General features: G+C 45.9%; 1 protein-coding gene across 2 annotated transcripts in view; it reads left to right on the top strand.

The window, feature by feature from the left end:
* The window catches only part of itgb8 (integrin, beta 8), a 109,820-nt gene that overhangs the window by 16,087 nt on the left and 67,532 nt on the right, over positions 1 to 26,201 (top strand). For both annotated transcript variants that reach the window (XM_038797449.1, XM_038797450.1), the window contains exons 6-8: positions 4,329 to 4,487; positions 22,354 to 22,449; positions 23,519 to 23,608. In XM_038797449.1, coding sequence (XP_038653377.1) covers positions 4,329 to 4,487; positions 22,354 to 22,449; positions 23,519 to 23,608 — 345 coding nt within the window. The remainder of the gene's footprint in view (positions 1 to 4,328; positions 4,488 to 22,353; positions 22,450 to 23,518; positions 23,609 to 26,201) is intronic.

Genomic DNA, 26,201 nt, shown 5'->3' with positions numbered 1-26,201 from the left:
TAGATGATTTGGAGTTGGGGACCAAGGGCAATGTGTCCAAGTTTGCAGATGACACTAAGATGAGTGGTAAAGCGAAAAGTGCAGAGGATACTGGAAGTCTGCAGAGGGATTTGGATAGGTTAAGTGAATGGGCTAGGGTCTGGCAGATGGAATAGAATGTTGACAAATGTGAGGTTATCCATTTTGGTAGGAATAACAGCAAACGGGATTATTATTTAAACGATAAAATATTAAAGCATGCCGCTGTGCAGAGAGACCTGGGTGTGCTAGTGCATGAGTCACAGAAAGTTGGTTTACAGGTGCAACAGGTGATTAAGAAGGCAAATGAAATGTTGTCCCTCATTGCTAGAGGGATGGAGTTTAAGACTAGGGAGGTTATGTTGCAATTGTATAAGGTGTTAGTGAGGCCACACCTGGAGTATTGTGTTCAGTTTTGGTCTCCTTACTTGAGAAAGGACATACTAGCACTGGAGGGTGTGCAGAGGAGATTCACTAGGTTAATCCCAGAGCTGAAGGGGTTGGATTATGAAGAAAGGTTGAGTAGACTGGGACTGTACTCGTTAGAATTTAGAAGGATGAGGGGGGATCTTATAGAAACATTTAAAATTATGAAGTGAATAGATAGGATAGATGCGGGCAGGTTGTTTCCACTGGCGGGTGAAAGCAGAACTAGGGGACATAGCCTCAAAATAAGGGGAAGTAGATTTAGGACTGAGTTTAGGAGGAACTTCTTCACCCAAAGGGTTGTGAATCTATGGAATTCCTTGCCCAGTGAAGCAGTTGAGGCTCCTTCATTAAATATTTTTAAGGTAAAGATAGATAGTTTTTTGAAGAATAAAGGGGTTAAGGGTTATGGTGTTTGGGCCGGAAAGTGGAGCTGAGTCCACAAAAGATCAGCCATGGCAGAGCAGGCTCGAGGGGCCAGATGGCCTACTCCTGCTCCTAGTTCTTATGTTCTTATGTTCTTATGTTACATCCAGAAAGCTGCAACACAACCAGAAACTGACCATAGAACATAGAACAGTACAGCACAGAACAGGCCCTTCGGCCCTCGATGTTGTGCCGAGCCATGATCACCCTACTCAAACCCACATAAAGACCACATAAACTCTGTTGCAGTGAGACAACAAAATAGGAGTGAGAGAGCAGAACCATGGCTCAAGGATACCCTTTCCTCAGTGCAACTCTTGTCAAAAGACCTGCGACTCCAAGATAGGCCTGCTCAGATACCTGAGGACACAATGCATGAAGCCTGCCAGATGTTATGTTCGATTTGAAGGACTAATGACTATCCTGGTATCTTAGTGCTACAATGGAATTTCTAATTTATCGCCAGCCTACCTTTTTTCAAATTCATTCCTCACAAATACATTGTGACCTGGAATATTTAACTCCCAATCTTGCCCTAGCCTAAGCTATTTGTCCGATTGTTGTCCTTGTATTCCCTTGGCATAGAAATTTATGTTCCCAGTGAGACCACTAGCCCCAGCCTTTTTAGATTAACCCCATTCATTCTGTGTAGATCATTCCTATTTCAGAACTGGTTTGCCTGTCTTGGGAATACAAACTTTCCCTCCTGAACCACTTCTCCAGCCATTGCCATGTGCATTTTGCACCAGATGCAGAGGTGGACGTACACTTTTGGGGCACTTTAAATTATGACAACAAGACTGTAATTTGACACAGTTGATCACATCATCAATGGCTTCACCTCCCATTCCTACAGTTACCTTTGTTGCCTCCTACGAAGCTATCTGTGGTCTCTTCCAATTTCTCACCTTGTTATCTTGTCACCCCAACTGACCTTTGCCAACAACATCCAGAAACACAGCAAAAGTTTCTGCATGTACGACACCGAGCTATACCTCACCATACCTCCCCTTCGCCACCACCTCTCTCACATTCTCCACTGTCTCCAAGTTGTCAAGCTACTAATCCAACGTCTATTACGCGATGAGCTGCAATTTGTTCCAATTAAATAGTGATAAGACTGAAACAATTATCTTCACTACAAACTCCGCTCCTTCAGTATTTTATCACTCTCCTTGGCAACAGTCTGAAATTAACCCAGGCTATGTTATTTTGACACTGAGATGAGCTTCCAGCCACAAATTTGTGCCATCACTAAGACTACCTAGTTTCACCAATGTAACATTGCTCATCACTGCCCTGCTACAGCTATTCTGCTGCTGAAACCCTCATTCATGCCTTTGTTAGCTCATGGCTTGACTTTTCCAATATGCTCTTGGCTGGTCTCCCACATTCTACCCTGCATATGCTTGAGGTAATTCAAAACCATGCCCGACCGCTGCTCTAACTCGTAACCAAATCTTGTTCACTTATTTCCTCTCTGTGCTTGCTGAACTACATTGGCTCCCATTTAAGCAACACCTTGGTTTTAAAATTTTCATCCTTGTTTTCAAACCCTTCCATCGCTTGCCTCTCCCTTTCTCTGCAATGTCCTCATGCCCCATAACTCTGAGACATTTGCACTCATTTAATTCCAAACAGTAGCGTCAACTGTGGCTCAGTTGGAAGCATTCTTGGCTCTGCATCAGAAGGTTATGGGTTCAAGTCACGCTCCAGGACGAGTACAAAAATCAATAGCAACACTCCAGTGCTGCACTGGCAGAGGTTCTGTCTTTCGGATTGGGTGTTGAACAGAGACCCTTTTGCCCTCTCAGATGGACACAAACAATCCTATGGCACTATCAAACAAGAGCAGGGGAGTATTATCCTGGTGTCCTGGCTAAAATTACCCCTCATGCAGAAGAAAAAGCAATCATTCCTGTATTGCAAGAGCTTGCCGGGCAACATTTTTGTCTGCTTTTCTTGCGTTACAACTGTGACTACACTTTAAAGAGTATTTCATTGACTGTAAAGTGCTTTGAGACATCTGGTGGTTGCGAAGGTGATTTATAAATTCAGTTCTTTTTCCCATGAGCGTCCCCAATTTTAATCACTTCACTACTGGAGTTGTGTCTTCAGCAACCTAGGCTCTAAGCTCTGGAATTCCCCCCTTGAACCTCTTCACTTCTCCACATTATTTGTAAGTCTCTTCTTTGAACAAACTTTTGATCATCCAATCTTATATCTATTTTTGTTTTATAATGCCTCAGCAAATTACTTTGGGATTAGGGCACGATATAAATACATGTTATTAATTTACAGATTTGGAATTAAAACTGAAACAACTTTTGTGTTTAGCTTTCGTAAATTTTGAAATCAGAAACAAAAAAACATTTGAAAGTTGCATCAGCTGCTGTATAGTTTGGATTGGAAATTATATTTTGCTCAACTTTTTAAAAATAAATTTAGAGTACCCAATTATTTTTTCGAATTAAGGGGCAATTTAGTGTGGCCAATCCACCTACCCTGCACATCTTTTGGTTGTGGGGGCGAAACCCATGCAAACACGGGGAGAATGTGCAAACTCCACACGGACAGTGATCCAGAGCCGGGATCGAACCTGGGCCGTGAGGCAGCATGGCTAACCCACCGCGCCACTGTGCTGCCCCTATTTTGCTCATCTTTTTGATGAGCTCTAGTCTTCTTCCTGCTTATAATTTATTCAACCTATGCAAGATATTTGATTTCCCGTGAGGAAACATAAACATACAATTGATTGTCTCATTAATTCATCTGTTTAATGTGCCCCTGAATTCAGTGCTGTTCAGCTGATTTAAATGTCAATCATTGGTGGGTTGGGTGTTTAAATTTGGGCTCTGTGTGTGCTGGCAGCCCTTCCCCACCAGCTGAAGCACTGAAACAATTAATATAGCAATTGCACCAAAGTCCATATTGAACGGATCTTCTATCAAAGAGTTTGGTTGTTCCCTCCAACATAGCGAGTGAGCTCATTTTTGTTTAGTTTTAATTTATTTGGTTAGGAAACTGATGTACAATACTCTAATCTCATTTATAAGACTTACAGGTCTTTACATAGAAAGGGAAATGTTTGCAATTTCTGCTTATCTCCACCTCCCGGGCCAATCTCTGTCATTGTTACCATTAAACGATAGCAGAAAATACCCTTCATTTTTGTGGCAGATTTGAGATAGCTTTACTCCGTATCTGAACAATGCTGTCCCTGTTGTTGGAATGTTGGCTGCAAACATGTTTAATACCCAAGCATTCACATCATTATGGAAAAATAATTTGCAGAATGGGGATGTGGCTTTGTGTTGTTACCACTTTTTGCCCCGAGGCTCAAGTTCAGTTTCGGCCTGAGAGTCCTGTGATGAATGAGGCCACATTACAATGTAAGACATACAAACAGTTTCTGTGTACTACTTGGTTTATTCAATTTGGCCTTTTCTTTGCTTTAGAGTGAAATAGGATGGCGTAAGGACGCAAAACATTTGCTGCTGCTGATAACTGATCAGCTATCGCACTTGGCACTTGACAGCAAATTGGGTGGTATTGTCCTTCCGAATGATGGGAACTGCCACCTGAAAGACAATATGTACACTCATTCAACTATTATGGTAAGGTAACTTGAGTGCCTCTTACTGCTGTAGCCTAACAAAGCAAAAACATGGTACATTTAACAAATGAATGTAGAAGATTCCTTCCTCCCCATCCCCAACTCTAATTAAGGAGCAGTACAGGGCAGCACGGTGGCGCAGTGGTAGCACTGCAGTCTCACAGCGCTGAGGTCCCAGGTTCGATCCTGGCTCTGGGTCACTGTCCATGTGGAGTTTGTACATTCTCCCCGTGTTTGAGTGGGTTTTGTCCCCACAACCCAAAGATGTGCAGGGTAGGTGGATTGAACATGCTAAAATTGCCCCTTAATTGGAAAAAGTGAATTGGGTACTCGAAATTTATTTTAAAAAATTAAGGAGCAGTACAACAATATAATATGAAAGTGTCTACTTTCTGCTTTTAGCGGAGGAGGAACATTAATTTTTTTCCGAAGATCATGGCACAAAGTCAGTACGATCTAAGTGTTAACTTGGGAAAATTGGGTAGTGAACTGGATTGGAACATTATCTTTTCACCCCTGGATTTGAATTCAGTCCAGTCTGATGAGGTAAAGTTTATTTTGGTTACGTTCCCTGAATAACATGACTTGAACAGTTTCATCCCAGTGACTGGCAGATGAATTGCTATAAGAAAAAGCACCATTAATTTCCTAGATGTCACTTGTGCAGAAATTACACTGAAATTTGTACTGGTTTTTGCCCTGTACTTAGGGTAACTAGCCAGACCCCTTTGTGAAGCATGCTGGGCGATGTCCACACTTACACTTGTGACATCATCATGTACAAGCATAACGTCATCCTGTTTTTGAGATTCCGCACCTTTTAGGAGAGACCACGGGGTTGGGGACAAGGGTGAAAAAAGTATCAAAAAATATAAAACCTACCTGATTCTGGTGCCTCATCCCATCGCATGGCTGCAGATGAAAGAAAGTAGAGGCCCCTGCTGGTGCTTCACTAAGATAAGTAAACTATGGATTAAAATACCAGATGTGAAGCCATCCGGTCCCTGACAGTAGCCAGGCATGCAAAAAAATCTAACTGTCCAGTACAAAACTGGAATCTGGCTGCCCCAGCTGTATTGCCAATGAAACTAATATTTTCTGCAGAGCTAATTTGCCCATGACAGAACTTCATAAACAACATCAAATAAGTGCCAATACAGCACTATCAATAAGATGTAATAGAGAGTGGGTTGCTGTCCTCTGTCGTGGCACCTCACTCTTAAGGGCCTAATTTTCTCAGAGTCAGACTGACTTCAGAAGACTTCAGAAGTCATGGGTGGGACCCAATTCTGGGATTCCTGCCCAACATCCCCTCCCCCGCACTAGCTGGCAATTTTCATCAAATATTAATGATATTTGGGGATTGTGCAATGAGACCTGCGTGTCCGAGCATATCAGTCACTGAAAGTAAACATGCAGGTGCAGCAGGTGGTAAAGAAGGCACATGGTATGTTGGCCTTCATAGCGAGAGGATTCGAGTATAGAAGCAGGGATATCATACTGCAATTAGACTGAACTTAATTCTTCACCTGAAGAAGGAGCCGTGCTCCGAAAGCTCGTGTTTGAAACAAACCTGTTGGACTTTAACCTGGTGTTGTAAGACTTCTTACTGTGCTCACCCCAGTCCAACGCCGGCATCTCCACATCATGGCAATTAGACTGAGCCTTGGTGAGATCACACCTGGAATATTATGTACAGTTTTGGTCTCCTTACCTGAGGAAAGATGTTCTTGCTATAGACAGAGTGCAGCACGTCTATCAGACTGATTCCTAGGATTGCGGGACTGACGTATGAGAGATTGTGTCGGTTAGGATTATATTTTGCTGGAATTTAGAGAAATGAGCGGGTGTCTCATAGAAAACTATAAAATTCTAACAGGACTAGAAAGGGTAGGTGCAGGAAGGATATTCTAAATGGCAGAGGAGTCCAGAGCCAGGGGTCACAGTCTAAGGATATGGGGTAAACCATTTAGAACTGAGATGAGGAGAAATTTCTTCACCCCAATCTCTAAGTGAACTTGTAGGCTCCCCACACCCCCCAGCCATGGGCATTGTTATCCCCTACACATACGGGCACCACCCCACAGCCCCCAAGTAAGGACACCTCACTATGGGGTCCCTGGGTTTCCCCATGCACATTTACAGACCCTCACCTTCCAGGACCACCACACGTCACCCCACTCAAGCTTCCAGAGGTTCCTACTTACCTACCCTGCATGCCGCCACCCTTCAAACCCGCCCCGACCTTTCTGTCACGGGCATGGCCCTGCTTGGGCCTGGCACCGAAGCAATGCTCCTGTCAGATTTGCAGTGCCATCTGGGCACCTTGGCAGTACCAAGATGCCAGCTGGGAAGTGGCAAGCTGCTAATTTTCCAGTGGAAGGGCCAGGGAGCCACCCTGCACTGACCACCCAGTGTCTCTGATGCCCCAGGAGACTCCCTGGGTGCCAGCCTGCCTGGTTGTGTTTGTGTGGACCAGTGCTGAACGGTACCCGTCTGTGGCCTCGCTGTGGAGGCCAGTGGATCCCGCAATGCCGGTGGATCCCGGGTAAGTTTTCAGATGTTGGTTCAAAACCGGCTTTGGTGCGCGCGGTTGATCCCACCCCTTGTGGGCGGTATCCTGACTCGGATGCCTTACGGGACTTGGGTGAATCCACGAGGCGTGAAGTCTGCCAGGAAGCCGCGAGAGGGCTCTCTCAGCATTCACCGGCTACGTCGAGCGAGAGTGCAGTGCGGCCGGTGGATCGTCCCCTGCATGTTTTCAAGAAGAAGTTAGATATACCCCTTGGGGCTAAAGGGATCAAAGGATATGTGGGGAAAGTGACAACAGGTTACTGAGTTGGATGATCAGCCGATAACATAATGAATGGCGGAGCAGGCTCGAAGGACCTATTCCTGCTTTTATTTTCTATGTTTCTTTAATAAGGCCATGTGAAGAAACAACTGTCTGCCCACCTGTTTCTGTTGATCTAGTTCACAAATTACCTCATTGTGAATGCCTGGCTGAGTTCTAAGACTTATTAGTGGATTAGTTCAAGAGAGATCTGTATTCACAGGTGAAAGTGGAGTGGCTGCTTTGATTTATTGACATCTTTATGCGGTTATGCGAAGTTATTAGTTCCTTCCCTTTTTCTTTCAATATTTGTATCTTTATTTGAACAAGATGAAGAGGTTTGAAGTGAGGTAAAGATTCTGTTATTGGTACTATAGGGGATTTTCACAGTAACTTCATTGCAGTGTTAATGTGAGCCCACTTGTGATACTAATAAAGGTTATTATTAACAGCTCTGTCTGATTGATTTGATTGACTCATTTATAGGGTTGTGAGAGCAGCAATTTTTCAAAACAGATTTTGAATGTATAAGGGCATTTCAAGACTTGCTAGTGTAGTTATATCATTCAGTGCATACTGGGTGAGTGGGCATGGAAAATACAGGAAGACCAAGTAAAAGGCAAGGGGAGGCTATGGGGGAAGCATGAGAGTTATGAAAGGGCCATGGATGTTCTGGTTGCGGGGGGATGGAGGGGGGGGGGGGGGGTGGCGGTGGGGGGTTGCTGAGGGAGTGGGGGGAAAAGGCTAGAGGGCCAAACGGCTTGAATACACCTGGGCCGAAATCTCAGAGAACCAATGTAGACTTTCTAACCACACTGACTCGCCACTCACATGTTTGTGGCTGCATCCAAGGTACTCCCAGGGCTGGTGGACCCAACTCGATCCCTTCCCACTCCCCTGAGCAAAAGTAGTGTGGGCAGAGGCATTTTACATAGAGACAAGAAATTTCCTGATCAAAGCTTCCCGCCTTAATGGTGAAAACCAGCCCTACATGTCTTGGATGTGTTGCTTCTCTTCCTCTCACACTATGATGCGGAGCAGGGCTATGCCCATTGCGAAGGCCATTCCTGTTACTGAGTACTGTTTCCAACTAATTTCAGGTGCAGGATACTTTTTGTTTAACTATATTGTAAATCGTTGTAAGAACATTTCAAATAAAAGCACAAAGAAAATTAACATTAACCGCCAAAGAACTTGCACTGATGTAGAGTGACTGTGGGCTGTGCGGTATGTAGATTTTCAGGTGTACTCTTCCAACTATTTACTTAAATTTAGGAAAGCTGTTCCTTTGTTTGGTGTAGGGCTTCATAAATGAACAGCAGGTGTTCAATAAATATATCTCGGAAGCAATGCAAATGATGGAGGGAATTTGTGCAGCATTGGTTATGCATGTACTCCTTCCGATTAAACAGGAAAATGCCACACTTATGCCATAACTATTCCAGAACTTCCCGGGAAATTGCAGATCAATGATTTAGCATGTAGCTTTTTATTTCCGATTGCTTCATTTGGCTCTTAAGTTGTTTCACACAAATTGACACAGTTTATAAACATTCAATGACAATTTGGATACTAATAGAAACCGAAGGACTCAGCTTACTTTCTAAGAACTATAGATTTTGTGTGTTATTATTAACAGGTATTTTATTAATGACTTCAACACAGTCATGGATAATGAAACATGAATATCTGTATGTCTATTCCTGGTTCAATTATTAAGCTCACAGTGCAAATTGCTGCAATAGTGCACACAGATTATATTTTCCAGCACCCTGTTGGGAAACAGTGCACAAAAAGGATGAAATTTAATGGAGTCCACCAAAGCAGAATTACTCGGGAATGAGTGAATCAGATTCCTGATGGCAGAAACTGATGGAGGAATTAGAATAATAATAATCGCTTATTGTCACAAGTAGGCTTCAATGAAGTTACTGTAAAAAGCCCCTCATCATCATATTCTGGAGCCTGTTCGGGGAGGCCGGTACGGGAATTGAACCCGCACTGCTGGCCTTGTTCTGCTTTACAAGCCAGCTGTTTCACCCACTGTGCTAAACCAGACCCTGAGTAGCCAGCAGGAAGGCTGAAAAATGGTGATCCTACATGAATGCAGTGGAAGCCAATTAAGGTTGTGAAGCAGATCGTTAAGTACCATTTTCATGCTGTTGGATGCTATCAAATGGACCTTTCGGAATTAAGCAAGTGGTGACCAGGTGATGTGACCATCAATTCACACGACACGTAGTTGGAAATGAACAGAGGTTTTAATGATCTTACAATGGAGCCTGCCTGTGCCGAGATGAACTGGCAGGCAGGCTCAGACTGCCAGGCTTTATACTTCTGGTTAGTGGGAGGAGCCATAGGCGGAGCCATGGGCGGAGCCAAGGGTGGAGGCCAGTACAAACTCCTCATCTCTCCCTAGGGGCAGAGCTGTGCAACTGCTCGTATACCGAGCTTACACAGACACAGTACATCATATATAATAACAGTGTGAATTACACGGACTGTGATTCACCACACCAGGGTTAATGGGTCGTGAGATGTAAGCATCAATCCTTGCCAGGAATATTGCCAGGAACACAAGTAGGAGTCTGCCTTTTTCAGTTATATTTGCCAAGACTGAGTCTGGAATTTGCTGGCCACTCACGCTAGTAAGATCTACTGGTCCCGCTGACTTTGGGGGGTGAGGGAATGGCGGGCTACCTCCCACTGCCGCGAAACACATCGCAGGGAGCGTGGGACATTCTCTCTCCACCCCCCGCATTGAGATTTTGCTCAGAAAGAAAGTGCAAGATGGTCAGTTGCACAATCTGCAACACAGAGGATAGTAAACTAGATTATAATGTGATTAAAAGGCCTGCAAGCTTTATTGAACCATTACTACATTTGGATACATAGCCCTGAGTGAACTTTCACAATTGTTGTTTTGCTTGGCTTCTTTGTTGGGAGCAGTACTGCACCCAGTGACATTGAGCTGTATAGTCTGTGCAGTATGAATTACAGCGTGGTTACTTATGCACTTCAGTAATGGGAAACTGGAGAGCATTTCTTATCATTAAAAGCATTTAATACGGTGTTCCACAGAGTGCATGAAAAATATGTTCCACTGAAAGGAAAAAGCAAGTAAACATTTAGTGGGACTTTCCATGGATGAATAAAGTTTTAAAGGAACAGTTGAACATTAGGAAAGGGGCATCTCTTAAGCGTATAGACACAGAGGAGTGCATGTTAAGAAAGAATACATTGAGATTAGGAGAGAAGTCAAAAAAACAATTATGAAGACTAAAAGGAACTGCAAAATTAAATTATCAAGGAACATAAAACAAAGCTGTACAAGGACAGGGAAGACAAACTATGTCATTATATTCCTATATTCCTGCATTTTATTGTTAGTTTTGTGTGATATATCTTCTAACATTATCGGTGTAACACTAATAACAAATTCTTGCAAATTTGGAATTACTTTCAGGTAGTATACTGCACAATGTAATTTCATTGTATTCATGGATCCCTTTTATATGGTTACCCACAGGGTGAAAGGAGCAGGTCAGAACTGTGTCAGGTTAGTGTCATGTGAGAGTACCTTTAGGAAATGAGTGTTTATAAATGGGTGTGTATATAAATATCTGTAGTGCGAGTACCTTTAAGAAATAGGTGTCTACTATTGCAGTGATGTCAGAGAGTGGGTGGAACTGGGCTGTCTGTCAGCTTTTTACTTTTGTTTTTGAGCAGGATGCAGGGTGTGTTTTAGTTTAGTTTTGAGTGTTGGAGCTGAAGCCAGACAGAGCAGGTGTACTGTTGATCTATTTGCCATGAAAAGACTATCCCTTGATCATTTGGTGAATTCAGAATTATAAATGTTTTCAGTAGTGACTTTAACCTGATGTGCTCCTGTTAAAGATTTTGTTTTTAAGCTGTATGGATGTTAAAAGGAAAGCTTAAAGGATTATTTAGTGTTGTAGTTTTTGGGGGTTGTATCTGAATTGATGGTTGCTAAGATGTTCACTGTATTTTTTAAAAAGGTTAACTTGAGTTCGTAGAATAAACATTGTTTTGCTTTAAAAATACTTTTCCACTTCTGCCCTACCACACCTGTAGAGTGGGCCGTGTGCTCCCCATACCACAATCTAGTAAGAGTTGTGGGTCAGGTGAACTCCATGATACACTTTGGGGTTCTCTAAACCCTGGCCCATAACACTAGACCAGGTGTGAAGTAATTTGGTTTTGTTAAAGTCCAGAGTTGAGATGAAACATGGGGGTTTGTTCTGGATTAACATTTGGTTGAAGTAATGGGGGTTAGGTGCTGGGTAAAAGAGTAGATTAGGAAAAAAGAGATAAAAAATAAAGTTAAACCTAGGGAGACAGCTGAATCAGCCTTCTTCATAGCTTGCTTTCCCACCTAGCTTTGTTTTGACAGCATTCTTAGATATATTAATCTTGGTCTCTTCATCTACATCATGACATAGACAGTGTAACTCCTGCCACTCTCTGGAAAGGAATTGGATAGTTAATCATAGAGCTAGGAGCTCTTAATCACAGAGCCATTGTGTCAAGCCATATGTTATATTTTAAATTTATTTTTCTTCATTTTTAGCAGTTGTGGTGAATAAATAATAATCGCTTATTGTCACAAGTAGGCTTCAATGAAGTTACTGTGAAAAGCCCCTAGTCACCACATTCCGGCGCCTGTTCTGGGACGTCACTATGGGAATTGAACCCATGCTGCTGGTCTTACTCTGCATTACAAGGCAGCTGTTTAGCCCACTGTGCTAAACCGGCCAAGGCTCTTGTCACAGGTACCACAATTATAACGAGTGAACAGGGGCTTTGTGGGAGAGCCCTGCTACAAACGAATACATCTATTTTAGAGAAGTATTTTTGTGAGCATCTGCAAAAGGCCTATTTGAAAAAAAATCCCAAAGTATTTCTGATGTGAATTTTGCTAATGACTGGCAAATGAAGAGACCATTTTGGGTAGCAGCCAACCTGAAGTTGATGCTATTTCAATTTACTCCCTAATATCACATTTCACTTTGCATCTCAGATCTTAATTTAGGATGTCTGTCTAGTAGCATATAATAAAGTGAGTTATGAGACATCAACTGTACTTAAATGCATCTCACTTTCTGCAACTGGCAATGCCTCCACACATGTGCAGGAAATGCTCCCCCTAGTGTTCCAGCATAGAAAAATTCAGCCAAACAAATAAATTGTATCCACTGACTCCCCTTCATCTACACTGCTCGTTACATCCGTAAAATATTCCATTAGGATTGCCAAACACAATTTCCCTTGAATAAAAGCAGGTTGATTCTGCCGACTGATATTATGGCTTTATATATGCATTCTATCATAATGGATAACAGCATTTTCTGATGACAGATATCTGACTAACTAGCCTGTGGTTCCCTATTTTCTCACTCCCATTCTTAAATAGCCGTGTTTTACGAACTACCATCCTGTTCAATGGGACCATTCCAGAATTAAGGGGATTTTGGAAAATCACAACCGGTGCATCCACTATCTCCATAGTCATCTCTTTTACAACTCGGATGCCGGCCACTAAGTCTGGGGAATTTGTTGGCTTTTAGATGCTTTAATTTCTTTAATACTATTCCTTTATGAATATTCATTGTATTAAGTTCCTCACTGTCATTAGACGATTGACCACTCCCTATTTCTGGGTAATTTTTATTTTGTGTCATCTACTGTGAAGGGAAAAAAAGAACAGAATCTTGTGCATTGTAAATAATAATCACAGGTTGGGGACATTTCAACCCCATATCTTATTGGCTGCCTTATTGGCAAATCTTCCTGGAGGCTTCAAATTAATGGGCTGTATTCAGGTCCAAAGGTTGGGGATGGGGGAGAGGGAGTGGGGGGGGGGGGGGGGGGGGGGGGGGGGGCGGTAGAAGAGGAGGTGATCCTGAGGTTCCAGGCCACATTAAAGCACTTGTAACTTTGGGAGGATAGCAGCCCGTCTGACCGAAGTGGGTGTTGCTGCTGCAGGAGGGGATCATCAAGAGCTATGCACCATCTGAAGAGATATTCAATTTAATAAAATAACATTGAGAAATTCTTCCACAGGATGACTGGCGACCATACCTGTGAACCACTGATGGCTGCGGCTGCAGTGTGGGCGTAAGTGTGGGAGGCCTCGGAGGCTTCCTAGGCCAGCCACCAGCATGTCAGCTCTGGGAACCTGCCAAGCTTGGGCTTGGCCCACAGTAAGGATTCCCTCCATCACTGGGAAGATCCCAATTAGCTCACAGATGGGCAGTTAGTTGTGCAGGTTGGTTACTTGTCGCTGCCGGGCGGGGAACCTCTGCAAATGATGACCCGCCTCTGGGAAGATCGCCCTGAGTGGGGGGGGTTGCTCTGGCTGGCTGACCCAGAGCCAAGGTTTGTGAATTTCTTCCCAGTACTTCCGTCAAGTCCATCCCCACAAGACCAGGAAGACTCCAACCAAAATACTTTGTTATCATGGTTGCCATGTCCTTATACCCATGATCATTTTTCCTGTCTCAGTCTGTAAGGAACCCATGTTCATTGCACAGTACTCTTCTGATGTATTTGTGGTTTCAGAAAAGGGCTTGGTATAGTATATGCAAATATGTGGTTTACTAAATAGGTTTTACAGAGAAGATGAAATTGCATTATCTGGACCATAATATGAAAAACTACAATGTATTACTTTCTAAAGCATTCTCGTCTTCATTATCTTTGCTCTTAAACATCAGCTCAGTGAGTTATTTTGACTGAGTCCTCAACATTGAAATAAATTGGATTTGAACAGTGGTCCATGGCGTTTTATGGCCTTCCCATTGATTATATCACCTATAATAGGGATCCTTAAATGTACTTTTTGTTTACCAGCCTTCCCTTCCATCCTGAACATGTCAATTCCTTGTTGTGGTTGTTCCACAGGTACTCATTGTTCTCCAAAATGTTTTTCAAGTGGTTCCTCATCATGTGCAAGACTGGTTATTTGACACTGGGAATATCATAGCTGAGCCCTATCCTATCCTATACCAGTATCTACCCAGTCTAAAACAAAGATCAGGACCTCTGTCTGTTTTTCCTCCCCAGCTAAGCTGTACAGAGGTCATTTGTAGTTCCGTCTGCAACATTGCAAGAAGTCTTACAACACCAGGTTAAAGTCCTCAGGTGAGTGAAGGAGCTGTGCTCCGAAAGCTAGTGATTCCAAATAAACCTGTTGGACTTTAACCTAGTGTTGTAAGACTTCTTACTCTGCCCACTCCAGTCCAACACCGGCATCTCCACATCATGCTGCAACATTGGCAACTCCGCACAGACCAGGGATTTCTCATGCCTTTGTGGCTCAATATTTATTGATAATTTAGCAGAATCATTGAGAAACATTTGAAACTCAGTTTTGCAGTCAAAACCAAAATTCATTTATCTTCTGAGTATCAGTGGATACTTGTTTTCAAAAGGAATAGAGCAAAACTGAATAAAACTACCATAAAGGTCTGAAAGCGATTTGTTTTAGCCTGCCTTAAATTGTCTCCCAGAACGGCAATGATACCCCTACTTTCGTTAGCAATCTGACCACCTTACGTTTTGGAATATGCCTGCAGTAGTAAATATTCCAGCCATCCGATACTGTAAACCAGGGTGTTAGATACTGGGTGGCTCTCGTTAATTGTATGGAAATGGGGCTTAAGTGGTGATAATTGGTTTCTTGCCACCCTATGGAGAGATCCTAATTTTTGCCTGCAGCAGCAGGCCCCTTTCACGCAGTTTGCCGCCTGCCGCAGTATTAATCTCGCTCAAGCAAGAGCACAATGAGGCGCTCTCCTCCCTTGTACCTTTTGCAAGTGATGTCCTGTGCACTTCTCCAATATTTTCCCAGCTTCACTGAGACAAAGAGGGTTTTCAGAGTTCCTTACTGGTCTCATTTTTTCCCCAATTTATTTTTATTTTCCGAAATGGTCATAACAACAACAACTACAGTAATCTGTGTACATGGCACTTAATGAATCCCCATTAGTAGCTGTTCCAATTCAATACAAAATCCAATAAACCAAAACCCCTTTCAAGGACGTGGCCCAGCACACTAATCTCACTTGAATGAGACTGGTCCTTTCCCTGAGATTCTGATCTAGTTCCAACCAGCAGATTCAAAACTCCTTCCGGAAAGCAACTGTATCTTTAAAGTTACGAAGGCAGTTTGCCATACCCAATGTGCTTTTAGTTCTCCGGATCAGTTTTAAAATAAAAATATGGAAACAGTGCATCTCTTCTGCAGTCCAAAGCAACAAACGGAAACTGAAACCCAAAAACCTAAACCCCCTCTACCTGACAGCCACAGCCCAGCTCCATCCACAAATTACATCAATGAAACCATGCGACAAGTCATGTGGTAAGACTAAACTTTTCCTAAAGGGTCACTCACATAACAATTTGTATGATTCTATTCAATGTCACAACAATCACTTAACTTTCTTGCTGTCTTGTCAGCCATTTTAACTTTAAAACATTTTTTTTTTAATTTTTCACATTTTCTCCCAAATTTACACCCAACAATAAACAATAATCAGTAACGAATGTAATGTCAATCCCTATATCAATAACAACGATCCCATCCTCCCACCAAACCCCAGACATTGGCCCGCATGTTAACATAAACAAATGACAAAAAGGAATCAGGAATCACCCATAGTCACCATTAACACATACAGTCCCCCTCCCCCAACCCTCCCAGCCCCCAACCCCCTTCATGTTCGATGTGATCCAATTCTCGAAAGTGCATAACGAATAATGCCCATGAATTGTAGAACCCCTCCATCCTTCCCCTCAGTTCAAATTTGACTTTTTCAAGTGTTAAGAATTCCAGCAGGTCCCCCTGCCACGCCAGGGCACAGGGTGGAGTGGTTGATTGCCATCCTAACAGGATCCGTATTCGGGCGATCAACGAGGCGAAGGCTACGACATCTGCCTCCGTGCCCGTTTCCAATGCCGGCTGGTCTGACACCCCGAAAATGGCTTCCCGAGGGCCCGGTTCTGTTGCACATGCACCATTTTAGAGATTACCGTCCTTCCAGTAATCTTCCAGCTTTGGACAGGACCAAAACATATGAATGTGGTTTGCAGGGCCCCCCCAGCAATGTTCACAGACATCTTGTACCCCCTCAAAGAGCCGGCTCATTCTCGCCCTTGCAAGGTGCGCTCTATACACCACCTTCAGCTGTATCAGCCCCAACCTCGCACACGAGGTGGAGGCGTTCACCCTCCGGAGCACCTCACACCAGAACCCCTCCTCCATACCCTCTCCAAACTCTTCCTCCCACTTTGCTTCGATCTCTTCTAGTGGCGCCTTCTCCTTCTCCAAAACAGCCCCATAAACCGCCGATACTACCCCCTTCTCCAGCCCCCCTGTCGTCAGCACCTCCTCCAGCAATGTGGAAGCCGGCTGTACTGGGAAGCTCTGTATCTCCTTTCTGGCAAAGTCTCGAACCTGCATGTATCTAAATATTTCCTCCTGCTCCAGTCCAATCTTCGCTCCCAGCTCCTTCAATCCCGCAAAACGACCCCCAAGAAATTAATCTTTTAGTGTTCTGATTACTTTATCCTCCCATCTCCGAAAATTTCCATCCCACTTCCCAGGCTCAAATCTATGGGGCGTGATTCTCCGAGCCCCGTGCTGGGCCGGACATTTGCTGCAACCACGCCACACTGCCCCGACACGGTACGCGATTTTCCGAGGTGTGGAGAATCGGCGCCATTTGCGCCGGCGCGTTTGGCGCGGCGCTAGTTGCGGGCCACTGTCTGCGGTTGGGCCGCCGATTCTCCGGACCGGATGGGCTGAGCGGCCGTGCGGAAACGGGAGAGTCCCGCCTGCGCTGTTCACCTCTGGTTGTTGCCGGCGGGAACTCTGCACAAGGGGTCGGGGCTGCCTGTGGGGTGGGGGGGTTGGTGGGGGACTCCGTCCCCGGGGGGGGGCTTCCGATGCGGTCTGGCCCGCGATGGGGGCCCACCAGTCGGCGGGCCGGCTTCTACCTCCCCCCCCGCCTACTTTGTTGCGCGGCCGGACCCTGAACCCCCACGCCATGTTGCGTAGGGGTAGGCGCGCTGAAGAAGTCCCCCGCACATGCGCAGGTTGGCGCGGCCCAACTGCGCATATGCGGGTTGGCGAGTGCCCATTTGGCGCCGGGAAGGGAGGTTGGAGCGGCGTGAACCGCTCCAGCGCTGTGCTGGCTCCCTGTGGCGTTCACTACGGCGCGAACACTTAGTCTCCATTTTGGAGAATCGTGCTCATGGTTCCCCCGAATTGGCATTTCCCTTGACCCTGAGTCATTTATAAGTCTTTAATTAGGCCTTTATGTTTCTTTAATATTTCCTTTATTTGTATCTTTTTTAAAGTCTTCTGTAACATTTTCTCTATTTTGAATTAAAATGTATTCTACATTTTGCACTATTTCTAGTGCTACCAGCACGGTAGCATGGTGGTTAGCATAAATGCTTCACAGCTCCAGGGTCCCAGGTTCGGTTGCCGGCTGGGTCACTGTCTGTGCGGAGTCTGCACGTCCTCCCCGTGTGTGCGTGGGTTTCCTCCGGGCGCTCCGGTTTCCTCCCACACTCCAAAGATGTGCAGGTTAGGTGGATTGGCCATGCTAAATTGCCCGTAATGTCCTAAAAAGTAAGGTTAAGGGGGGGTTGTTGGGTTACGGGTATAGGGTGGATACGTGGGCTTGAGTAGGGTGATCATTGCTCGGCACAACATCGAGGGCCGAAGGGCCTGTTCTGTGCTGTACTGTTCTATTCTATAAACTGCAGTGCGGCAAATAAAACCTTTCCTTCTCTGCGGAAGCGAGTGTACGTGAGGGAGAGAGATGCGTGTGTCCAACATTAGAATTAGTTTTCGTGCAAGCCAGCCACCAGACTCCTTTAAACCAAGGGGCGCCATGACACGAAGAGAAGGAAAGGCCTCCGAGCGACAACCCCCCCCCCCCCCCTCTCCCCCCCCTCCTCCGAGCGACAACCCCCCCCCCAAACAAGGTGGAGATCCAGAACCCCGCACCCGCCACCCCAGCCCGCGTTGGTCCCCCACATCCTCTCCATTGACCCCTCTGTGACTGGCAACAAGAAGGTAAGGGTGCCCTGAGCTCTCATTTCCAATATTCCCTTCGGAGGTGAGGCTGCCAGGTTCACGTTTTCATAAAGCTGCTCCAGAGCTTGTTGAATACTCAGTGAGGGGATAAGTCCTGGAGTTGAGTGCTCGCTAATAACATGCTAATGTATTATAATGTGTTTGTGGCTCCTGTGACTCAGTGGTAGCATGCTGCCTCACGGCGCCAGGGATCTGGGTTCGATTCCAACCTTGGGTGACTGTGTGGAGTCTGCACAATCTCACCTTGTCTGTGTGGGTTTCCTCCTGATGCTCCAGTTTCCCCTCACAGTTCATAGATGTGCCCATTAGGTGGATTGGTCAATTGAAACAAATCTGGGGCGGGATTCTTCCCTACCCGTCGGGGGTGGGGGGAAGGGGTGTCCCGGTGGGATGGAGTGGCGTGGACCACTCCAGCGTCGGGCCGCCCCTTGATGTCCATGTTGCCAGTGGCTAGTCGAAACAGTTCATGTTTAGTGTTTAGTGGGTGTTGGAATGCATCATAACTATGCTGTAAAAGATTGTTCTGTAAGCATCTGATGAGTTGAGAGAAAGTGTAGAAATAAAAATAAGCAATGCTTTTGTCTTGATGAGACTTTTTGGGATCTTTCTGATGACTGCACTGTCAAGAAAGTTCACAGTTTAACTTTAAAATGGATTTCTTACTTCCAACCAGATTCTTTAGTAACTATTAATTGAACCCTTAACAGTTATCTCCCAACATTAAATCTCACAAAAGATATTCCTTACGCTAACACCAAGGGCGCAATCCAACGGTCAGGCTGCGCCGGAAAAGCAGCTCACCGCGGGACAGCGTGGACACTGAAAGCCAGGAGACCCTGCTCCCAGGATCTAACCAGTTTGCCACGCCTCGTAAAATTTAATGAAATCTTGCGAGACATTGCAATGTGAACCAGTCTGTCATGATATGCAAACATGCAACCAATGAACACTCAGAATAGGACACAACCAGTGGGCAGTCAGGACACTCAGAGGTGGCATCACCACAAGGGCGCATGACATAAACACTATAAAAAGGATGAGGCACTCACACCCTGCCTCATTCCACAGACAGACATCTAGAGAGTTAGACAGGGTTGATCAGCAGCAACACACCCCAGCGCATGGCTTATAGCAAGCTCGTATAGTTAGACTGAGTTACTTCTGTTAGATTAGTAGAGAGTCAAACTCATTTGATAATTGTGCTAATAGTTCAATAAACACGTTGAACTCATTTCAGAATCTGGAGCATCATTTAGTTAAGACTGCACCAAGTAGCAGCCTGTGTTATCCAAAGCAGCATAATACAACACAGTGCACAATGGGTGGAATCACCTTTTGGCAAATGTGCATATGAGGCTGACTGCCTCACTCTACTGTGCAGATTCCCGAGGTACCTGAGGCTTTGGAATTCAATCCCCTCGCCCCTCAGAGATCTCGGGCAAGTGCCGTTCAGTACTGGCCCCTACTAACAGGGAGCAGATGGAACGGCAGTCATGGGGGTCTCTCGGGATCGGAGGCCCCCAGCTGCATGCACTTTGGGCTGGGTGGTGCACTGACACTGCTGGTGCCACCTGGGTCCCCTAACCGTGTCAGCCTGGCACCCTGGCAAGCCACCTGGGTGCTAGCCTGGCACTGCCTAGGTGCCCAGGAGGCACTGCCAGCTGGAACGGGCACTGCCAGAGTGCCAGGTTGGCACTGCCAAGGTGCCAAGATGGCATTTTTATCACTGCGCAATCAGGCCGGGGTTGCCCGGCATGGGTGTTGGAGGGTTGTGGGTGGCAGGGGTTGGGGACCCTCCCATATTGCGTTCGGGCTGGGGAGGTTGGGGATTGTTTCGGCAGCCTTGGAGCCTCTCGCTACAATTAGGGGTTATGGCGAGCGGAGCTCCCCACTGTTCAAAACGTGGCTATGTGCAGCCTCGGCCGCACGTTCCATGTTCAGGCCCCTTATTCAATGCAAGTCACGTTGAATAGCCATCTGTTTCTTGGCACTGTGAGTGCTGGGAAACAAACTCGCCAGGGGACATTGTTCCTTTTTGGGAGAATCGCGGCCAATATCTACAATATTACTGTTATTGACATTGTCACAAAGGTTCAAGGACTTTGTTCCTGAGTATGAGGTAGGCATTTCAAGCCAGGATATTGCAGTCAGATATCTTGGGCGGGATTCTCCGGGAATCGGCGGGGCGGGCAGAAACGGCGCAGTGGAGTGGCGGGAACCACTCCAGCGTTGGGCCGCCCCAAAGGTGCGGAATCCTCCACATGTTCAGGGGCTAGGCCGGCACCGAAGTGGTTTGCGTCCCACCAGCCGGCGTTGAAGGCCTTTGGCGCCGCGCCAGCCGGGGCCGAAGGGACTCCGCCAGCCGGCGCGGGAGCGTCAGCAGCTGCTGACATCATCCCCGTGCATGTGCAGGGGGGGTTCACCTTTGTACTGGCCATTGCGGAGGCTGACACGGCCGGCGCGGAGGAATAGAGTGCCCCCACGGCACAGGCCCACCTGTGGATCGCGGGCCAGGCCACTGTGGGGGCACTCCCCGGGGCCAGACCGCCCCGTGCCCCCCCCCTCCCCCCGAGGACCCCGGAGCTCGCCAGGTCCCGCTGGTAAGGGACCTACTCCAATTCATGCTGGCGGGACCTGCATAGAACGGGCGGGACTTCGGCCCATCGCGGGCCGGAGAATCGCCGGGGGGACCCCGCCGACTGGCGCGGCGCGATTCCCGCCCCCTCCAAATCTCCGGCAACGGAGAATTCAACAGAGGCGGAGGCGGGATTCACACCGCCATCTGCCGATTCTCCGACCCAGCGGGGGGGGGGGGTCTGAGAATCCTGCCCCTTGTTAATTTCAGTGAATAGATGGAAAATCACAGCGGTCGATTTTAAGCACCGGGCTGGTGAACAAGTTATAAATGGACGGGCTTTCTCCCCTGATCATGACCCTTTCCTGGGCTGTGCAGGTTTATGAGGGCTCACCTGTAGCAGGCAGGGGGCTAGTGGAACTCTGAACTCCAGGTTCCTATTACATGAAAAGGATTTGATTTAACTCGGGCCTGATAGGGAAGACACATGTCAGGCTGAATGTCAAGATGGTCTGCAGACTCAAGAGGCCACCCAGGGGTAAATATAAAACTTAGCACTGTGGAGGAGTGCTCCTCTGGGTCCTACAAGAAGTGTCACAACTGCTCAAGCCAAACTTCACACAACGCATCCCCTCCCCCTTCCTAAATCTTCCTAAATCTCTCTGCATGTTACCAGCTTTCTGGCAAGTGGCTTCTGGCTGCCCGGACATTCCTTTTTATCTCCTCATGGGAGGCAACTGAGACATTAACATAAGTAGGGCCTCATTCGCATGACCCAAAACATGCTTGGGGTTAAAAGCAACTGTTCCTGCAATCAGTCAACCTGAGCTGCCTGTTAATAATGTTGGTTTGGGAATCAGCCCTATCATCCCTATTATAGTGAAATATGATTGTATCAATTTTTACTGGTGTCACTATTACGGCAGCAGGAGTAATGTGTGTACATGCATTCACCTGTTTCATAATGGTGGCTGGAACAACGCTGCTTAATCTTTCTCTGTCCTTCTACATCAGCTGAACCACTTGCCCAGCTAGCAGTGGCTCCTTGGATTTTGCAGGTCTGTAGATTTCACTGATGTAGGTCTGAAAACCAGTTACTGCGGCAGCTCGAAACTAAGATCAGAGACAAACTGCTGTGTTCATTCCTCCCAGATTCATATTCATAAATAATGTCTATTTTAAAAATGACATGAATAAAGAACGAAAGTTAAATACATAAATCGTTTACTGAATTTCCCAAGACATTCTTCATGTTATGCTAATAGTTCTGAATGACCCCCTCTACTCTGTGGTAACATTATATATGCTTGTGTCCTGACTTCTAACAGGAGCATCCATCCGTGGGTTTGCTGGTGGATAAGCTGCTGGAAAATAATATCCATGCCATTTTTGCAGTTCAGGGCTCATGCATCAGCTGGTACAAGGTAAGATTTATGCTGTTAATACTAAACTGAATGAGACATAGGGACATCGGAATTAAGAGCAGAAATAGGCAATTCAGCCCTTCGAGCCTACTCCTCCATTCAATCAGATCATGGCTGACCTCTTCCTGGCCTTAAATCCACCCCCCACCTGTTCTTTATATCACTTTCACCCATTAAAAAAAAAATCAGAAATATATCTATCTCTGTTTTGAAATAATTTAATGACTCAGACTCCACTGCACTATGAGGCAGCGAGTTCCACAAATTCACCACCTTCTGCGAGAAGTAGTTCCTTCTCATCTCAGTTCTAAATCTACCGCCTCTCAACCTATATCTGTGAAATCTCGTTCTAGATTGCCCCACAAGGGGGAACATTTTGTCTACATTTACTTTATCAATCCCTTTTAGTATTTTATGTACCTCAATTAGATCCCCTCTCATTCTTCTAAACTCTTCTAAATTCCAGCGGGTTTTGGTCCAAACTGTTTAATCTCTCCTCATGCATCATCCTTTTCATCCCCGGAATCAATCGGGGGAACCTCCTCAAAACTGCCTCCAAAGACACCACATCCTTCCTCAAATAAGGAGACCAAAACTGGACACAGTACTCCAGATGTAGTCTCACCAACACAAGTGTTAGGCTTTCTGAAAAAGTGAATTTGGTTGCGTGTTATTAATTTATACTTAATCACATCTGAAATGTTGTTAAAGTCTAATCATATTTTAGGTTTCTGCTAACATTAATTGAAAGTAAATTCCAATACCAGGTAAACTGGTTGCATTTTATGGTGCTGATTATCTTTCACCACTCAGATTGATTTAGGAGATACCATTCTCATGCGACTGTTACTTTCAAGATATCTGTGGTGTTTTAAATATGCTCAAGCAAACAATAACTTTCACTTGTAAAGATTAGATTTGAACCAATACAACAATTGATGTTAGTGCTTCTAAGGCATACATTTAAGGTTTATTTATTTTTAAGATTATTCATTATCATGACCATCACTCCGAAGAAGACTTGTAAAAAAAGTTTAATTGAGAAAATTATCTGCCTTTTATTTTAAAGGATCTTCTCCCATTGATGCCAGGTGCAGTTGCAAAGCAGTTGAATGCAGAATTCTCCAATCTCTCTGAGCTATTGGAAGGTGCCTACAAGGTATTGTGCTATTTTTGCTATCTCTTTATTGTGCTGCGATAGTCAGAGTTCATTCAATAAACACTTAAACCTTTCATCTGTCACGTTCAGAGTCAGAGGTTGATTCAGTTAAAGAAACAATTCTGCTTTACTATTGTCTGATTCATATATAAGAATCATTTTAACCTTTTTTCGAACCAAACCTTTAATCAGTGAAGATGACATCTTCAGCAAACCATTATCTGCAAGCTACTTCTTGCTAATGGCTATTTACGCCTGCCTAAAATGTATATAATTGTTAAATTTCCATTCTGTTTTAAAAATCACACTTCAACATCTTTGAATAGTTGTGAGGCGGGATTCTCCCGAATCGACGCGTTGGCCTGACGCTGCTGTAAAAAACGGCGTGAAACGCTCCGGCGTCGGGCTGACCGGAAGTTGCGGAATTCTCTGTGCTTCCTGGGGCTAGGCCGGCGCCGGAAGGGTTGGCGCCACACCAGCCGGCGCCGAAGGGACTGCACGGGTTTGCGCATGCGCAGTACCGCCGGCGTGGTTCAGCGCATGCGCAGACCAGCCGGCATATTCTGGCGCATGCGCAGGGGGGGGTGTCTTATCCGCGCCGGCCATGGCGGAGCCCTACAGGGGCCGGCGCGGAAGGAAGGAGTGCCCCCACAGCACAGGCCTGTCTGTAGATCGGTGGGCCCTGCTCATGGGCCAGGCCACCGTGCCCCCCCCCCCTCGTCCACCGTCCACCGTCCACCCATCCACCCGAGGACCGCACCAGCAAACGTACCTGCCAGGTCCCGCCGTGTGGGACCAAGTCCAAAACACTTCGGCGGGACTGGCCAGAAACCTCGGGGCCTGGAGAATTGCCAGGAGGGGGCCGCTGCCAACTGCCCTGACCGGCGTGGCGTGATCCCCGCCCGAAAACTGGCGGCGGAGAATAGGGCAGCCGGCGTTGGAGCAGCATGGCGGGATTCATGCCGTCCCCCCCGGGATTCTCCGACCCGGCGGGGGTGTCGGAGAATCCCGCCCGTGAATACTCATCAGTTTAGTCCTTACATTCATGCTATTTTTGTGTTGTTGATGTTCACTGTGACACAGTATTACAATAATAGCAAAGAATACCGTCAAAGTTGTCAAAGTTCAGGTATGTGATGCGGGTTAAATCTCAGATTGAACTAAGAGAAATAGCATGATCAAAAAGGTGCAGATTATAATAAAATTTGAATACTTTGTATTCAGAATTAGCAAAATAGTTTGCTCCTTTTCCCATGTATGTAAGATTATAATTTGAGCATGCAAAATTCAGTCTTTTGATTTGTCTTTAAATTGGTCAAACTGCTTACTGTATAACAGGGCTAATTTCTGTTGCTTCATTATACTTTGAACTTTGTGACTATCTTTTCGCAGCTTTCTCAGTAGAGAGTTGTTGGGCAAGCAAAAGCTATTTTTTTCTTCTAATTGCGTTTTGTGAAAAAGGTGCGCTGTCCCTCTTGTTTAAATAGATTTTGATGGTATTCTGAACTGCTGGACTTGGAAAATTGGTGAATTAAATTTGGTTTCAAGTTTGGCTAATTTATCATGAGATTTTCAAATGATACACACTCACACAAAGAACAAAATGTTGTTTTATGACTGTTAGGAAAATCAGATAATAGTGCACATCATGGTTATTTGATCATGTAAGTCTGGGTCAGACAGTTAGCAGCTCAGACATTTAGCCGTGATATTCACAGAAAGGGAGCAGGGGCACATGTTTACAGGGTCGAAGAATACCACCATGAATCTCATTATCACATATGGCGTAATCGAATGACCTCGTTGCGCCTAACTCGGTGATGCGTTAAAACCCGAGAGAAGCTTCTTGCGAGACTTGCGACAGGTGGAATGCCTTGTGAGATCTTTTATTTTAATTTTAGAGTACCCAATTCATTTTTTCCAATTAAGGGGCAATTTAGCGTGGCCAGTCCACCTACCCTGCACACCTTTGTGTTGTGAGGGCGAAACCCACACAAACACAGGGAGAATGTGCAAACTCCACACGGGCAGTGACCCAGATCCGGGATCGAACCTGGAACCTCAGCGCCGTGCCTTGTGAGATCTAACGAGGGGCAAGACACTGCAATCTGGATCTTGCCTACACTGAGGCTCGGGACCGAACGCAGTGGCTGGGAGACTTCACAACAGCGCTGTTTAGCACTGGTCCACACAAACATGGACCAGATGTAACGGCACCAGGGGGAGTCTCCCAGGCTATGGAAAGCCCTGAATGGTCAGGCTCTAGGCAGGCTGGTACCTTGGCACTCCCGCTGGCACATGGGCACCCTGACAGTGCCACCCTGACACTGCCAGGGTATTACTGCCAGGCTGGCAGGGGTATTGCCAAACTAGCAGCGCCACAATGCCCGGGTGCCTGGTTGCCCTTGCTAGGGATCGTGCCTGGTGGAGTGCCTATAGGTGGGGTGAGGGGGGCTTGAGGACCCTTGAAAGGTAAGATGGGGCAGTAGAGGATCTGGAGGCCGCAATGGGGTGTCAGAGGGGGTTGAGAGATTGGGCAGCATTTAAAAATGGTGAGGTAAGTGCAGCCTTGATGGGATTTTCCCGACCAAAG

The sequence above is a fragment of the Scyliorhinus canicula genome, chromosome 5 (genome assembly GCF_902713615.1).
Source record: "Scyliorhinus canicula chromosome 5, sScyCan1.1, whole genome shotgun sequence".
NCBI lineage: Eukaryota > Metazoa > Chordata > Chondrichthyes > Carcharhiniformes > Scyliorhinidae > Scyliorhinus > Scyliorhinus canicula.
The sequence above is the reverse complement of the archived record's forward strand: the minus strand, read 5'-3'. Positions and strand labels throughout refer to the sequence as shown.